Raw genomic sequence first — 17,132 nt, 5'->3', positions numbered from 1 at the left:
GACGCGATGAGATATCAAAGACATCTGAGACGTATTAAACTTTGTTTGTTGGAATCGAACCAACTAGAACAATGTTCCAAACCATTAACAACATAGTTTAGAAAGATAAAATATTAATGTAACGCATATAATAAATATCTAGTTTTAAATAAATAAAATAAATAAATGATGTTTATTAATAAATATTAATATACAATACACATAAAAATCAGTAAAATATCGGGATATAACATGAGATATCAGGATATAATCAATTAAACATCGTATTTTGATATCATTGAAATATCAAGATACCGATATGATTATGATATTTATACAATACGAGTATGATATGCAACAACCAAGAGCAAGATATGGTAGAGGAGTATACAACGAGAATTTCAACATATTAACAACCAAGAAAGAAGAGAAAGCAATAATTAAAGGCTTTGGAATTTTGTGTATGACGAAATGAAAAATAGGATTTGGATACCCGAGATGCGAAGAAATTAAGAGATTAGAAGATAAAGCAGATATACAAAAAATAGATCTTAGGACGAAGACTTATTACTAGAAAATAATGTAGAAAAAAATAAAAATAGAAAAACACAAGAAAATTAGAAAAATTAGAAAAAAATAGATTTAATAAAAACATTAACGTTAGAAAAAATGATGGGATCAATAACAGATGGTAATAGTATTAAAACCACTTGGGATCTAACACCTAAAATGTATAATTTTTTAGATTAGACATAGTTTAGTATTAGAAATTTTGTCCTTAGAATACTTAGTTATAGATAGGGTTTTTTTCGAAAAGCTCTAAGTGTTTTAACGATTAATTATGTAATTTGTATCAAATTTAAATAATTAATAAAACGCGTTACTATTTAAAAAAAAAAAAAAAGATATGCAACAACCCGATATGTAACACATATTGGACCACTATCGTACAGATATTATGAAATCCTCAGTGTATATAATAATTAAAAAAATGACATAAAAATGGAAATAATAAATCAAATTATGTCTAAAATTGTACATTAAAAAAAATAGTTAGTATTAAGAAAAGTTTATAAGAATTTTTCTTAAAATGTTAATATTTAGTCTTATATTTAAAGAACCGGACTGCCTCACAATTATTTGGCAGAAGAAGCATGTGAAAATGCTTTGGTTTATTTAAAAATGATTAACTCAGGAATTTCTTCTGATATTTTAGGCTTCGCCCCCTCGAAGAAGAAACCCAAGGACGATATTCACGTCCTTGAATCCTCGGAAGCGCAAAAACCCAGACACAGGCGCCAAAGGCGACCAGTTATTTTGGTTCAGTCCGGTCTGGGCCCGGACTATCTTTTTAATATAACCCGTATGTAGCAGAAAAAAATAGGAATAACCCGTTTTTATTATTTAATTTTATCCCTCTCTGGATTAATTTTTTTTCCTTTCGTCAAGAATTATTATTTCTAAACAAGCAACCTTTCCTGTAAACTACTTTGATGAAACTAAATACGAGATAGAATATTCTCAAGCTCAATGTATATTGTGGATTAATTTCAATCGTCCTTTGCTTTAATATTTTCTTATTAGCTTCAACAAAATAATCTACATCATTTTCGCGTGTTATCCAAATGAATATTACTTCCACTTTCAAGCCACCCAATATCTTTGATTCTAATTCTGGCCAAATCCCGGAGAAAAAAGATGCTTCGGAATCTGAATGCGTTTCTTTATCAAGGGTAATTTGAATTGGAGCAATATACAATGTGTTTTCCTCAACTTTTTCTTTTTTGTTCTTCATTTTGTAAAGGGTTATTAATCCATCGATCGACTTTTGGTTCCAGAGACGTGGTAAATAAAATGTGCATAGTCCTTCATTCATAGAAAAATCGATTTCTTCTATACAGGTAAAAAATTTGTAATTATCAAACTTAATTATCAAACTTAAAATTTATCGCACTTGCCATAAGTCCATTTTTATAAATACTAGCAAGGCATGCTTTTTCCACCATGAATCCCTTTACCGAAGGGTTATTCTTAAACTTTTTTATACATTGGATCCAATTGGATTTGTGAATATTTCCAAATTGCCCTTTTGAAATAAGTAGTCAGCCAATTGATCCCGTACATATCCAGATATACAGTGACAGCGTTCGTGTTTATTAATATAGAAAAAGCGGTGGTCATAATCGTCAGTTCCATAGCCAGAAGGAGCAAAACTATTTGTCATGCATGATGACATTAATTTGACGTGACTATGTAAAGATAAAAGTCAGTTTTCGTATAACTTATTAATCACAAAGTAAACTAAAATACATACACTTCCCATCTTTCTATTTTTATAATATCAGAAAAGTTTGTCATTGGTATTTTTATCTTCTCTATTAATATTGATTTTAAGCGATCCAACGCATCTTCAAAATTTTTTTCGGAACCTGGAAGAAAGCTCAAAAAGAGCGGATTTCGTCCGGTGATATATTCGATTTTCCTTTTTCGTTCTTCATCCATTGATGGCAAATTGGAATTGTTTCTAATCCACCATTGTAACATCTCATCCTAAAAAATATTAACGCAAAATATTTAAGTATAGAGCATTTATTTAAACGCACCTTATCAAATCCTTCATAAAGTTCAATCTTTTTCTCATTCGTTTGTTTTAATTTAAGATGCAATGCCGATATGTTGTTTGCTGATGAACTCTTAATATAATAATGTTTTGTGGCTATTCGACCGAGGAATCCTACAATTCGTTGCTTAGTTGTTTCATCAATTTCAGTATTATTATGACCATCTAAAGCATTCATTTGATCTACAACTATGTATAGCGGTTCTGATTCCTCCTTACAGAACTCTTCTATCTCATCAAGCGTTACACAGGAATGAATTTCACTCATTTTCGCACTATCATTTGCGTAGGTGAGAAATAAGGCCGACTTGATGTAATATTCTGGGTCCCGGGCTAATTCACGGCAATCTGGAAGGTATACTACACGCTTTCCAGTTCTAAGAAGAAAACACACTATTGTTGCAAGGATATGTGACTTTCCATATCCGATAGTGCCATAAATGAAACAATCCATATAACCTTCCTCATATTTAAATTCATTAATAGTGTTTAGAACATTGTCAAATGCCTTTCTTCCCATATACAAAAATCTCTTATTTTTAATAGAAAACCTCTCTACTGGTTTTCTTTCGCCAAGGAATGGGAACGGTAGCGGAAGTAAATTCTCAGGGTTTGAGTAAACCCTAGGATCATCAGAAATTTTCATTATATCCTCCATTGTTTTTAGAGCACGAGTAAGGATTGTCTCCGGAACTAAGAAATAATAATGTAAATATTGATGTTGAGTTTTAAGTGGAATAGTTTACAAACTGAAAAAATTGACCGGATTAGTTTATCAAGGCATTATAAACGCACCTCTTAGTTTCCTTTTTTTTCGGTATCGGACTTCATCCCAATAATCTGAATCCAATTGTCTTTTCGTCGCTAATCGAATAAAAAAATATGTGAGATAACGCGAATTTCTTGTTCGAAAGGTAAACCATTGGGAGACACTTACCAGTGGTGACGGGCGGTGGCGGTTGTACAATTATGTGGATGTAGTCATCCAGAAACTCATATCCGGCTGGAAATTCCTTTAAAACCTTTGTACATGGGCTCAACTTATCACTAAGTTCAATGTTTTCATAAAATTTCTTGTTAAGTTCCTTCAACTCCTCGTTATCTTCTTTGAGAGGAGTTACAAACTTCATTAGCTTCAGTTGATTGGCTTTGTTGTCGTTGGGCCATATCAATTTTTTAATATGCCCAAAATTTAACTTTTTAAGTGAGACATCGGGACCATCGACTTTGGTTATATTGCCGATGTCAATCGGAATTGCACTCTTAACAGGTGTACCTAAAACGTAGCAAAATAACGTAAATTCGGCCATATACCTAGATTGTACCCGGGATGGCGAAAGTACTCGAAATAGCGAAGAATAATTTGACATTTTGATTAATTATCATATATATATATATGTTGGTTGTTGACTAATTACTACGAACTGTGAGTCAGTAATACTACGACGATGTGTCAAGGATCAATTACGAAGATTCGAAGAAAAATTCATAAACCACATGTCACAATGTCACATGAGAGTGATAATTCGTAATGCCGTAATATACCTAGTAAATTTAATTATGGGGCGCATTATTATATTTAAAATTAGTATAAATTATATTTTAATTGGTGTTAAACTAATCTTCACGTAATCATATCATATGGGCCCAATTGCTTATTCGTTCCTTTGTCAAACGATAAGATGGTTTTGAAATTATTCGAAAAACTTGAGATTGGTGATTTTCTTTTATTTTTAAGTAATCTTTTGGACTATCAATACCGGCGCTTGCTTCAGAAGAATTATTTGTATTTTTTAAATTATCAACAGGAGCAACTGCTCCAGAAGAATCTTTTGAACCCTTTGAACTATCAATAGTAGCAATCGTAAATTTGTATTATTGTTACCAAAATTTTTGAATTAATTAAAATTGTTGTTAGGGTTACCCATGGAAATAGTTGAAGATCGAACAAGTCACATGATGTAGTACGCAGAAATCCTATGATATGAAACATTTCTTATAATATATTTTTAGTTTTATTAGTTACTTACATTAATTAACCACTTTTAGTATTATTATTGCTTTTGACTCATAAGTATTCAATTATAAGTATCAGTTTAATTATTATAACATTAGTAAATTGCTTCATTAGTTTAGCTAGAGAAGTTTCTTGAAATTTACATAGTTGATGAAATATAGACACATGGAACTTATACGAAATAGCAATAGAAAGTTTTTTACAGATAATTGCGATGAGAAAAGGACAATTGATTGATTAATCATATTAGTATAATAGAATAATATTGATACACCTGAGTAGATCTAACAGAGAGATTGTGTTATCTGAAGTATTGTTTTTTGTATGATTTGTTTGTTAATTTTTTTTTGTGGTAAACTTTTCACATGTTCTACTTGTTTTACCTTTGTGTTTGTCATTATTTGTTTGATAGATTTTTATCTTTAAGAAACTCTTACACTATTTACTATCATTATTAATTTTCTATTGGGAACTATTTGACCTTTTCACCACAACTGTTCAATTTAACATCTCTGACATTAGTTATCACTCCAGACCAAATCAGTGATAACATTATCTAATAATATACTATATAACATTTAATATAGTAATAATAATATATAAAAACTAATAAGGTGTGAAAAAAATTACTTTGATGGATATTTTATCTAAAGTAATATTATTTAAAAAATAAAACATTTGTTATAAAATCATAAATATAAGAAAATTGATTAAATAATTTTTGTGTAAATATAATATTATAAAGTCATATGATTAGATTACTTATTTTTAGTGTGTAGTTCAATACATTATTCAATGCTGTATATTAACATAACTACATATATAATTAAATTAAATTATATTTATTTTTACTTATCTAAACATCTCAGTCACATATTGAATTTGCTTATTTATCTTAATAAAAACCTTACGTAAAGCTATTATAAAATTTTTGACCTTTTTTATTATCTGTATATATATTGCTCAGGGTTTATAGTACAGTAAAATACAATAATTTAATTAGTACTATATTCTATAATTTTAAGCTAAAACTAACATATAAAATTTGATTGTACTACCTGTTACTTTTTTTATATCACACTTTAAAAGACTGCCAAATAGATGTAGAAGAAAAGGTCTAGTGATAGATAAACAAGTGGATAACTTTTTATTACCAATAAAAGATTTATAAAAATACATAAACAAATAGATACTTTTTTAATGCTAAAAAGGCTATAGATAAAGAAGAAAAGTGTAACTAACAGGTTATGTAATCACTATTAGATTAAAGAGTTATCAGTTAATAAAATAATATACCATATACATCCGATATTAAGCACCTGCACTCCTAGCCAGAATTATGAAAATTTTGACCTACATTATATTGTTCCTGGCCAGCATTACGGTCAAAAAGGTGTGCTTAATTTCAGATGTATATGGTAGTAAGAATTAACTAAAGCAATAGCTAGAAGGCTATAAAGGAATCTGAATTTTGGATTATAGAACTACTAATAAGTTATAAAGTTACCAATAGATTATGTAATTAGGTTATAAAGTTATTGCTAAGTCATGTAATTACTAGGTTATGAAGTCATTGTCAGATTATGAAGTCACTATTAGATTACTATTAGACTATAAAATTACCATTAAATATGAAGTTATCTTTATAATCTGTTCCAAATCACCAGTAACTCTTTGATATAATTATATCAAAGAGTTACTAAATTCTACCAAATTCTGGTGCAAATAAAAAAAAAATGTTTCTTTATAATTTAACTGTTACTGGTAACTAACATTATAGTTTGATATGTTTATTGAGAAAAAATATTTTAAGTTGATTTTCAATATTACAAAATAAAATAAAAAAAGGAAAAAATATTTATGTTTTTTTAAAATATTTATATTATAAAATTATAAATTTTTATATATAAAAAATCAAATAAAATTCTTTCATTCCAATTCTAACTAAAAATCTTAACAATTGTAATTCATAATTAATGAGTAAGAATTCAATAATCATCCAAAATGATTTCTTTGTAAGTCATATGCAGAGAATTTATATGAATAATTGGCCAGGTAAATACCATTCTTCCTTGGGATCTGTTTCTTCCCATTCCTCAGAGTGGTAACTTGAGTCTCTAAGAATTTTTACAAGATCCTCTTCTGGGTACCTGAGAATATATTTATCTTTAAGTGTATAGAACATAAGATTTCTTAATTGTTTAAACAAACTGCCAAATGTAAAGAAACAAATTGATATTTTCAGCAACACATGCTTTACTATAACATCTTTTTCAGTTGCATTTCATACATATTTGTAAAATTTTGAGATAAATTCTATTGATTATTCTAATTTTTTTTGCAGGCTGTGAAGGTTCAACTAATTGAATAAGTAAAATTGAATTCAATCACTTAGATTATCAAAGCCTGCTCCAGGCTTAGACTGGCTGTGGTGAAGTCTTTCATCTCTTTAACTATTAAATAATATCAATTTTAATGAATTCTTTCTTCATATGTTACTAAATTATAAATCAAAAATGTCCCTCAACGATTTAAAAACGATTTAAGATAATAAACCTTTCATCACATTTAAATCTTATTCTTCTATTTAATGAGGCCCAAAATTTACAAATAACTGCCACAACACCATGCCGCAAAGCCATCTTAAACGAGATTAACAAAATTTATTTTCATTATCTTATTAATTCTAAAATATATTATGATCCAATCTTTTGAGTTGAAACTTGGTAATAATCCATATTGTTTATAACATAATTTTCTTTTATTGAATAAAATATTCCTTAAAATAATGGCAATTTTATTTTTGAATTAGCCAAATTTTAAGTTAATATAATTTAAATTTTTAATTGTATTAAATAAAAATCTATAGTTTGAAATGTTTGTTGAGGAAAATTTAATATTCAACATTATGAAATAAATAATTAAATAGTAGTAGCATTATTGTAGCTTTATTTAGCATTATTTATGATTTGTATTAATATAAATAGTAAAAGAAAGAAGGAAAAATATTTTTGTTTTTTTATGTGAACGGGTGAGAAAAAAAATTGCGTTAAACAATGATGAAATGATGGTTATAAAAGAGAGCAATAAAATAATAAATAACAAAAATTACCCGTCCTTGTTATCAATCAGATTCAGATTATTTTTTTTTGTGATTAACTTTTTTTGGTAGTACGACATTTTATTAAAAAAAAAATGACCTTGGTTTTATCGACATTCTTTTTTTGTTCTGATCATCTTTCCAATCATAATATCTGAATTTTTAATGGTTCATTATTACGCCATTTTTTTCTGAAACAATTTTATATTTTCATATTATTCATTTTGATTATTTTGGTTAAAAGGAAAAAAAAAGAAAAGACTAGAACTCTGAAAAAGGTTAATTTAATTAATTGAAATACATGCTAGGTTACAAATAATTACGATGAAACCAAACGCTTGACTAATTGACTAATTTATTGAATTTTGTTTAGGAAAGGTTTTATTTATGAGCTTCCTTAAATAGACCATTCAAATTATTATCCTAGACCCGGTTTCAGGAAATTTGATAATTAATATTAACAGTTAATACATTGCAGTAATCGATTCACGTGATTTGATTTACACCAAAATAATTTTATTTTTAATTTAATATATATACTTTTTATTGAATAAACAAAAGAACCCAACCTATAACGCACTCTATTTTTTTCAAATAGTAATGTTGTAATTGATGGTTATTTACAGTTAAAGAAAGTTTGTATGAATTTCAAAGTTGGATTTTTTTTAAAGAAAATTACATAAATTACTAATTTGCAAATGAAAAAAAAAATGAATGATGCATCAAATGAATTTAATAAATAAAACAACTCATCCCACATATCCATATAAAATGAATTTGCACATAACATATGATCAGTTATATTTTTTAATTAGGGATTCTTTGAATCGGGTTTAAAATCATCAGGTAAATGTATTGTTTTGACAGTATAAGTAGGTGGAGGAACCCAATTATTTGATGTTGGTGGTTGTGCGGAATAGACAAAATATGTGGGAGTACTTTGTCCGTTAATTGGAACCGGTGGAGCCGTAAAAGGCAAAACTTCTTTTTTCATATTTCTTGCAAATCTAAAGATCACATATGCAAAATATATCTATAATAAAAATTTGGTAAATAATTAGAAAATTTTTTCTATATAGGGATATTATATTACACATCAAATTTTACAAAATATATTACCGAAACTGATCCAAGGGCAATCAATCTTATAGTTTCACCAATCAAAGATGCTCTAACAGTGTGTTCACAAAAGTTTTTAGTATCCGCATCATTACTATTAGGTGAACTCGGATCAGCAGAAACACATTCATTAATATATGAATCTTTGGAATTAAAGTCAAGAGCAAGAATGATTATATTTATGATAATCATTAATGCTGTAATAACCCAAAAGGCAATTGACAGACGATGCATCAAAACTATTTTTTCCTGAAAAAAAAAATTTTATATATATATTTTTTTTTAATACATTATGGAAAAATAAAATATCATCAAATGCCAACCAGAAATTTTTTAATACCTTTTTAATTGCACTAACACCCAAAGCACTAGCAATAACAAATAACGTATTTAAAATACCAAAAACGCTCAAAATGGCTTTAGTTAATCCATCATCAGTATCTAAATAAATTATAAAGAATTAAAATGTTAGTTATGTAAAAGATATTAATAAAAAATTATAAATTATTTTTATAACTTACAGCCCAAACTCAAGAACGAAGTTGCAGCGCCAAACATTCCGGTGAACTAATTATGATGAAGTAAAAAAGTTAAAAAAATTATTACATTGGAATATTCGTTTCCAACTTTTAATCAGACTTAGCTACTTACAAAATACATTGATAAAATAGCGAAAACTCCAACAATTTCTGGTATACAAAAACAACAACTTCCCATTACTCTATATTTTCTTGGTTCAGCAGAATCAACAATAGTTACAGTAGGAGTATTATTGACGTTGGTAGAATTTCTTTGTGTCTTGGCAGCCATTTTTTATATTTCTTGCGTTTAAATTTTGAAAATTTTGTGATTTGTAAGAAACCGCACGGCGATTTAAATAATAATTTAGTAAGGAAAGTTTAAAAATGAACTTGTGCAGTATAAAAAAGTATTTTATTAAGGGTGTTAATGGTTTGGTAAATCGGCCTGCGATTTCCTTTTGGTGTTAGTAATGAATGTGAAAGAAAATAAAAAGCGTATTAAAGGGCACCACGCTTTTTTTATAAACTTTGGGTTTGTGAACTGTATCCTGAATTTGGTATAGTGTATCCCTTATGGTTTATATAATTTCCAGATTCAACACAGTTAAACAGATCTACCTGTATCCCTTGTGTCCTTCACTCCTTTGTTTGGCTATCATAATATAACGTGTACATATATTATTTATATATATATTACAAACATGTTTCGGCCTTTTTTTGTATAATTTCTTTGTAAGTTTTTCTTGGCAACATTTGACGTTACATCGTTACATTATCGATTATTCGTTCAACAAAGTACGGTTTTGTGTAACTTGAATTTATGAAAATTCTATTTTAGAACTAAATAGGATAATTTATCGAATTCTTCCATTTTATTTTTAATTTAATTTTGTAAAGAAACAACGGGTAATTTTAATTGTTATTTAAACTAAATTTAAGTATCTGTAGCTTGTCTAACAATTTTTTCACACATTTCAAGTAACATATTGAATCGACATAAAGCATCAAATCTTCCCTTTCGGGATGTAACGGAAACCAAAAGACCCTTGAAGCCGTCCTAATTTATGAGAAAAGAGAATTCATAAATTAACTTTTAATTAAATATGTAAAATAATGATAATACAATTATTATAAAATTAATTTACTAACCAAAATTCCCTCATCTTCTTGATCCTCTTGCATATTATCCTCAGCATCAACAGCCTCACGCAATGTCTCAAGATCCGTGAGGAAGTTATGTGCTTGTTCTAATTTCTATCAATTTAATAAGTTGTAATGATTATATATAAATGAATAAATTCCATTTAAATTCTATTTTATTTTACAAACCTTTCTTTCTTGTTCTTCATTTACGAATATTCTTCTTTCATTAGCCAATTCCTTACGCACTTTATCACGTTCACGCTGCACATCCAACATTTCTTTTCGCAAACAATTCATTTGTGTTTTAGATTTTCTTAACGATGATCGCATCATTATTTGTTCATCAAAGAGATCAGACTTAGAATAAAAGAAAGAAAAAAAACTGTAAGAAAAGACACACGATGTTAATCGAACAACAATAAATGATATTAGCAAACCTGCTCAAGTAAATGTAATTCTATCTCGTTCTTGAAATATTGAATTTCTTTCTTAAATGAATTATTATCGTTCCTAAAACAAACAAACAAAAAAAATAAAGATACAATTATGATCGGATAGTGCTTAACAATAAGATTTATAGGAAAAAAGTAACTTTCTACGAACAAAAATTCTATAATAGTGTCATTTATAGCATCACCAATAATATCAAGTTCATTTAATTTGGCCGCACTTGTCTTCTTGACTATATTTCCATCTTTGTCTTGAATAGTACTACTTCCAATTTTATGACACTTAATCTTAAGGCGGGAGGACTTCTTCCTGCTTTGATTTATGGCGGTCTGTTCTTCGAACGCTTCTTCTAAATCCATGGTTTCCTCAGAAGGTTGATTTATAGATTCTTCGGCAACATTCTGGTCTTCTGGCAATATAACAGATGCATCTTCGGGGATATCTTCATCCATAACAGTATCTGTTATTTACATAAAATCATGAACCAACGATAATAATATAAAGTATTATAAATTTTACGATTAATATCCGACCTGATATTTCCGGAGATTTAACCGTGGGTTTTCCTTTATTTTTTACAGTTTTCTTATGACGTGTAGGCCTCTTTTTGTTTTGACTTATTCCTGTTACATCATCTGACGATTTGTCTGGAACAACCTTATCCATGGTAATGTCTATCATTTAAACAAAGTTAAAATTGTTTTTTCAAATACTATTAATGATATGCATATTAAAATCTGACCTATTTGTTTTGATGATTTAGCTGAGGTCTTGCCTTTATTCTTTACAATCTCACGGCCAACTTCATTCCTTCGACGCGTGCGTCTCTTTCTGCTTTGATTTATTTCATTTGCTTCTTCAGCGGTCCCAGCGTTCTGTTCCTCTTCTTCCTCTTTTTCATCTGACGACTTATCTGGAATAACATCATCCATAACAGTGTCTATCATTTTAATAAAGTTAAAAATTGTTCTTACAAAACAATTAGATAATATAGATACATATATATTAAAATCCGACCTATTTGTTCTGGTGATTTAGCCGAGATTTTGTCCTTGTTTTTTACAATATCACGTTTAACAATGTTCTTTCGACGCGTGGACCTCCTCTTGTTTTGATTTTTTTCACTTGCTTCTTCATTAATCTCAGTGACCTTTTCTTGTTCTTCAAACGACTTATCTGGAACAACCTCATTCATGACAGTGTCTATCATTTTAATAAAGTTAAAAATTGTTCTTACAAAAACAATTAGATAACATAGATACATGTATATATATTAAAACCCAACTTATTTGTTCTGGCGACTTAGCCGAGGCCTTGCCTTTATTTTTTACAACACCACGTCTAACAATATTCTTGTGACGACGCGTGGGCTTCTTCTTGCCTTTACTTATTTCTATTACTTTTTCAGTGTCCTCGGTGGTCTCAACGATCTGTTCTTCCGATGATTTATCCTCCATATCTTTTTCAGTATCTATAATTTATAGAATGGATAAAATAAGATTTTAAAAAAAAATAATTTTAAATTACAATTAAAAAAAAATATTTGAATTTCCATATTAATCAGACCTATATGCATCTTTGATGATCTAGCCGGAATTTTATCTTTATCATTTACAATCTCACGTTCATTTTTACTCTTACGACGTGATGACCTTCTCTTATTTTGACTTAATTCTTTTTCTTCGGTAACTTGTTCTTGTTCATCTGAAGATTTGACTACTTCTACATCATCCATATCGATGTCTATCGTTGATATAAATGAATGAATAAAAAGAGTAATATAATTATAATAAAATTTGAGGATTTCATTAAAAATCTGACCTAATTGTTCCTCTGACGATTTATCCTGGACATTTACTTCTTCTTCATCTCTATCATCTACTTCATTCCCTTCATTTCCTTCGCCCATAAAAATATCTATCATCATTATAAAATTAAATATAAATTATAATTAAATGTTAGAGCTTCATCGAAAAAATCTGAACCTAATTGTTCTTCTGAAAACTTTTCCGGAATATCTACTTCATCCAAAATAGTAACTATAATTTATAAAAAAATAAAATGTTGAATTAAAATAAATTGCACCAATAATATATATTAATATATAAATTAAAAAACTCCGAACCTAATTGTTTCCCTGGTGATTTGTCGAGAATATTTACTTCATCCATTATAACAATATCTGTAGTTATAATAGAAAATTTCGAGCATCACAAATTGATCATCGGCATCAATCCAAACTGAAAATAACTATAATAAAGATTCTTTTACCTGATCGTTCTTCATCATCATTATATTTTCCTTTTGATATCAAAACTTCAATATTTCCAACATTGATACTATAATCAATCTCCATCGGAGAGCCCAAAGACATTTGACTAGAACGTGAACGATCATTGTTTTTCATTTTAGGTGTTGGTGTTCCTAAAATGATATATAGGGTTAACGAAAAATAATTCTCAAATAATTTCACATAATTTCTAACCTAATTGTTCATATTCTTCGTCATCATCATCATCATGTACAGATTTTCTCTTTGAGGATACGGATTTACTAGTACTAAAATTATTATCAAAAACATTTTCAGGGCGTTGTAATATTTGCTCTGGAGTACGTGGTTGTTCGGCAGGTCTTGGAGGTAATGTTATTTTAAAATCCCGAAACGTTGTTCTGCGAGTTCTGTAAAAGTTGTGATCGTTGTAAAATTAATGTTTTTTAGAACCAAAAAAAAAGTCTCATATAAGAGCCCGTATTAAAAGAAACAAACCCATGGGTTCTTCTTCTTTCGAGAATTCGATCCTTGTATTTTTCGGGAAGATTAGAAATTGTGAGTTCTAGACCTAAATAAACATGAATTGAGTATTTAAAGTAACAAATTAAAGGTTAAATATCAAAAGTGTCGAACCTTTACTTTCAGGCATTTTTTAAAATTGACGCGCTGGTCTCGCTGCCAAAGCTAATAAATTGACAAATTGACAAAGGGAAAGAAACAAAAAAAGAAAAAATAATAAATAAATAGCATAAATAGCAAAAAAAAAAAGAACAATGATAAGAATAGTGACATCACGCGTTTCGAAAAAACACAGATCAGTCTGGTCAGTCACATGAGAATGTAATTGATCGGGAAACATAAAGTTGCATAAAGTTGCATAATAAACATAATCTTGCCCAACATTTGTTTTATAATTTCATGTGACTTTAATTTTAAGCGTATCAACGGTAACACAACCCACCTTTTGGTACCAACTCCGTTTCTCGAGTTATCTGTAATATGAATTCAGAGATTACCCGGGAAGAGAAGAAAAGCCGAAGGTCGAAAGGTTGTCGTGCAAAGAAGTCCATCCCAGAAAGATTATTATGATAATATGAGATAAAATATATTAAATATATTTCCGGTATGGTCAGCGAATATTGCAGGATTGCAGGAATAATATTAATATTTTACGACAAACTTGGATAATATTTCTTAAGTGGTAATAAAGAACTCGTGAAGATTAACAGACAAAAGCTGCTGGATTTTATGAATAGCGCGAATATAAATGAATTAGGTACAATCTGAGATGATATACTTGAGCGAATTACTCCTCGAAAGTCTCTACGCGAAGGAAAATTTAAAGTCGTCTTACAAAACAAAATTCTGGATCCGCCGCTTGAACTTCCACTTCCACTACAATTATTATTTTCCAAACAATAATTGTAGTGATTCAATTTGTAAAATTCGTTATTTTATTTATTTCTTTTATTTCTTTTATATTTTTATTTTCTCTCTTTTAATTTTTTTATATTTTTTTATTCAAGACATATTTTACAATGATGTTTCAATGTAAAATTTCATGCTACTAATGTTGGTTTCATGTGCGCATTAATTTATCATGGATTACTTTCTGATAATATTGGTCTTTAGCACGTCTCAAATAAAGAGAGACTTTCTTTCTTATACTCGAACGTGACGATATTATTGAAGGTTCTAATCCAATCACGGATAGATCATTCACATGTCATTCCTTCATATAATTTGGTCGGTGTATGCAGTCATTGCAGGGAGATTGAAAATTCTTTAGACCAGAAACTTGTATCGAAATTTTTTAGTTAAAAAGTATTAAGTTTATTTGAATTGAATATGTAATTATTTTTTTTTGCTATTACCAATAAAAAAAATTTCAGTTGATTTCGTATTATGGTATTAAATAGTGTGTATGCATCAGAAATTAATGATCAGAATCTTGTGGGTTTTCCAAGAATTCGTTCAGTTTAAGGAAAGGCTCAGCCTGATGGCTCAGCCTGATAAAGAATTTGTCGAGACTAGTGATATTTGACCATAATATTGATAATATCGGTGCGGCATTTGCACTCAAATATTTGTTAACGAATATAAAAGAATATAAGTTTCTTTGTCCGATAAGTATTAATTCCATCATTATATAATATTTCTCGCGAAAATTTCTGTTAAGTGCTAATTAATAAAAGAAATTAAATTTATACTATGAAATAACGATCCATTTCTTATTCATGAAATTATGAGAATTACATTTCCATATCCATCGTAAATGTGCGTGATTTAGCCAGAGTGATGCCTCCTTCTTAGACAAGGTTTTATTTTTTTATTTAGCTAATTGCTGATTCTAAATGTGCGTGATTTAGTCAGAGTGATGTCTCTTTCTTAGGCAAGGGTCTATTTTTATTAGTTAATTGCTGATTCATCATTTCCATCACTAAAGACATCCATCGTAAATGTCTCCTTCTTATACAAGGTCTATTTTCTGATTATTTTAGTTAATTGTTGGTTCTATCATTTCCATCTTCCATCGTAAATGCTGATTCCATCATTTCCATCACTAAAGACATCCATCGTAAATGTCTCCTTCTTAGACAAGGTCTATTTTCTGATTATTTTAATTAATTGTTGGTTCTATCATTTCGACATCCATTACATCCATTGTAAATTTGTGATTTAGCCAGATTGATTGTTCCTTCTTTTTAATAATAGACAATGGTCTATTTTCATTATTAATTTAATTCATTTCCAAAAAAAAGTATAGATTCCTTAATATTTTTAAAGGAGTTCCTGGTGTCTCGCCCCATTTATTATAAAGATCATAATTATGTTGTTTGTTACCCAAATTTCCATATATGCCATCTAATGGTGGTATATTATCTGTTCCACCGTCCACAAAATTCAAGATTACTTCATTTATTATGAAAGATTATATATACTATTCCGTTTGAAGACTCAATTATTGTTATTAAATATCAGGATGTAACAGTTCAATAGATTGAAAAATAATTAAAATAATTTGATGGATTATCAAAAATTTCCTTGTTTTATTATTTTCTCCTTATAATTGTCCCATAAGTATTTTGAGCATTAACATTTCCGTTTTCTGTTGATTTCGTTAACCATTTTAAAGCTTCATTAATATTTCATTCTTCTTTAAAAAAGACTTGAATTCATTCTTTGTCTGGATTATAGAATGTAGCTTTCTTATTTTAATCATATCTAATTAAGTGATTTGACATATAAAGTTTCTGATAGGGAAGGTCCCCCCGTCCTTGGTTAAAACACGTAACCTTCTCAATGATCAATCCTTGGATCTGAAAGAGATTAAAAATTGTGATGGTACTTGATAATCTTGCCAGTAAACAACCAACATCAACAATTCAGCAAAAAATCCGACGAATTTTTTAAAAGTGGTAGGCGCTCTAATATTAGGCCGACTTTGAAAATAGTGACACTTTATGGTAAGGATAACATCAAACGTATTCTTAGTAAGGTATCAAACGCATTCATAAAGTAAATAAATCTCTTGATAACATCATATGCATTCTAAGTAAGGTATCAAACGCATTCGTAAAGTAAATAAATCTCTTGATAACATCAAATGCATTCTAAGTAAGGTATCAAACGCATTCATAAAGTAAATAAATCTCTTGATAACATCAAATGCATTCTAAGTAAGGTATCAAACGCATTCATAAAGTAAATAAATCTCTTGATAACATCAAATGCATTCTTAAAGTAAGTAATCTCTTGCAAGAAAAAATTGAATAATGCAATTAAAAAGAAAATACTTCATGTTTTGTCACCTCAATTCAATGTTATTTTCTTCTTTTCCAAATACGCTTATACGTATACCAAATAATTAACGTCATTATGATAAGAACCATAAACTTCTCAATGACAAA

General features: G+C 28.6%; 4 protein-coding genes across 4 annotated transcripts; all 4 read right to left on the bottom strand.

The window, feature by feature from the left end:
• Positions 1 to 1,423: 1,423 nt before the first annotated feature.
• On the bottom strand, positions 1,424 to 1,774 carry OCT59_029303 (uncharacterized protein; the record flags this gene model as incomplete). The annotated part of the gene is made up of 1 exon (XM_066142989.1): positions 1,424 to 1,774. The coding sequence occupies one exon, from the start codon at positions 1,772 to 1,774 to the stop codon at positions 1,424 to 1,426; it is 351 nt and encodes a 116-aa protein (XP_065994612.1).
• A 246-nt stretch (positions 1,775 to 2,020) lies between these two features.
• OCT59_029302 (uncharacterized protein) lies at positions 2,021 to 3,969 on the bottom strand (the record flags this gene model as incomplete). Its single annotated transcript, XM_066142984.1, has 5 exons — positions 2,021 to 2,228; positions 2,294 to 2,529; positions 2,583 to 3,292; positions 3,395 to 3,463; positions 3,537 to 3,969. 5 exons carry the CDS (start codon positions 3,967 to 3,969, stop codon positions 2,021 to 2,023), a joined length of 1,656 nt encoding a protein of 551 aa, XP_065994611.1.
• Positions 3,970 to 8,211: 4,242 nt separating this feature from the next.
• OCT59_029301 (uncharacterized protein) lies at positions 8,212 to 9,832 on the bottom strand. Its single transcript, XM_025319574.2, has 5 exons — positions 9,487 to 9,832; positions 9,357 to 9,402; positions 9,176 to 9,276; positions 8,836 to 9,084; positions 8,212 to 8,749 (listed from the first exon to the last, which is right to left on the bottom strand). The coding sequence occupies exons 1-5, from the start codon at positions 9,643 to 9,645 to the stop codon at positions 8,528 to 8,530; spliced, it is 777 nt and encodes a 258-aa protein (XP_025173535.1). The 5' UTR covers positions 9,646 to 9,832; the 3' UTR covers positions 8,212 to 8,527.
• Positions 9,833 to 10,198: 366 nt separating this feature from the next.
• Positions 10,199 to 13,940, bottom strand: OCT59_029300 (uncharacterized protein). The gene is made up of 17 exons (XM_025319573.2): positions 13,855 to 13,940; positions 13,717 to 13,789; positions 13,435 to 13,628; positions 13,221 to 13,373; positions 13,075 to 13,131; positions 12,935 to 12,988; positions 12,771 to 12,866; positions 12,516 to 12,692; positions 12,235 to 12,420; positions 11,967 to 12,152; positions 11,692 to 11,889; positions 11,483 to 11,623; positions 11,103 to 11,409; positions 10,937 to 11,009; positions 10,686 to 10,856; positions 10,506 to 10,610; positions 10,199 to 10,413 (listed from the first exon to the last, which is right to left on the bottom strand). Exons 1-17 carry the CDS (start codon positions 13,868 to 13,870, stop codon positions 10,291 to 10,293), a joined length of 2,310 nt encoding a protein of 769 aa, XP_025173534.2. The 5' UTR covers positions 13,871 to 13,940; the 3' UTR covers positions 10,199 to 10,290.
• Positions 13,941 to 17,132: the final 3,192 nt, after the last annotated feature.

The sequence above is a fragment of the Rhizophagus irregularis genome, chromosome 9, assembly GCF_026210795.1.
Source record: "Rhizophagus irregularis chromosome 9, complete sequence".
Lineage (NCBI taxonomy): Eukaryota > Fungi > Glomeromycota > Glomeromycetes > Glomerales > Glomeraceae > Rhizophagus > Rhizophagus irregularis.
Note: the sequence above shows the minus strand (reverse complement) of the source record. Positions and strands in the feature narration are given on the sequence as shown.

What these genes read in the sequence shown, in the direction of transcription:
- OCT59_029300 (XM_025319573.2), bottom strand. An exon ending in GAAAGAAGAAGAACCCATGG is followed by an intron (nt 13,629 to 13,716) that starts GTTTGTTTCTTT and finishes CAACTTTTACAG; the next exon opens with AACTCGCAGAACAACGTTTC. An exon ending in GTTTTCAGAAGAACAATTAG is followed by an intron (nt 12,867 to 12,934) that starts GTTCAGATTTTT and finishes TAATGATGATAG; the next exon opens with ATATTTTTATGGGCGAAGGA.
- OCT59_029301 (XM_025319574.2), bottom strand. Translation starts at nt 9,645, where the DNA reads ATGGCTGCCAAGACACAAAGAAATTCTACCAACGTCAATAATACTCCT. An exon ending in CTATTTTATCAATGTATTTT is followed by an intron (nt 9,403 to 9,486) that starts GTAAGTAGCTAA and finishes CATCATAATTAG; the next exon opens with TTCACCGGAATGTTTGGCGC. An exon ending in TTCGTTCTTGAGTTTGGGCT is followed by an intron (nt 9,277 to 9,356) that starts GTAAGTTATAAA and finishes TAATTTATTTAG; the next exon opens with ATACTGATGATGGATTAACT.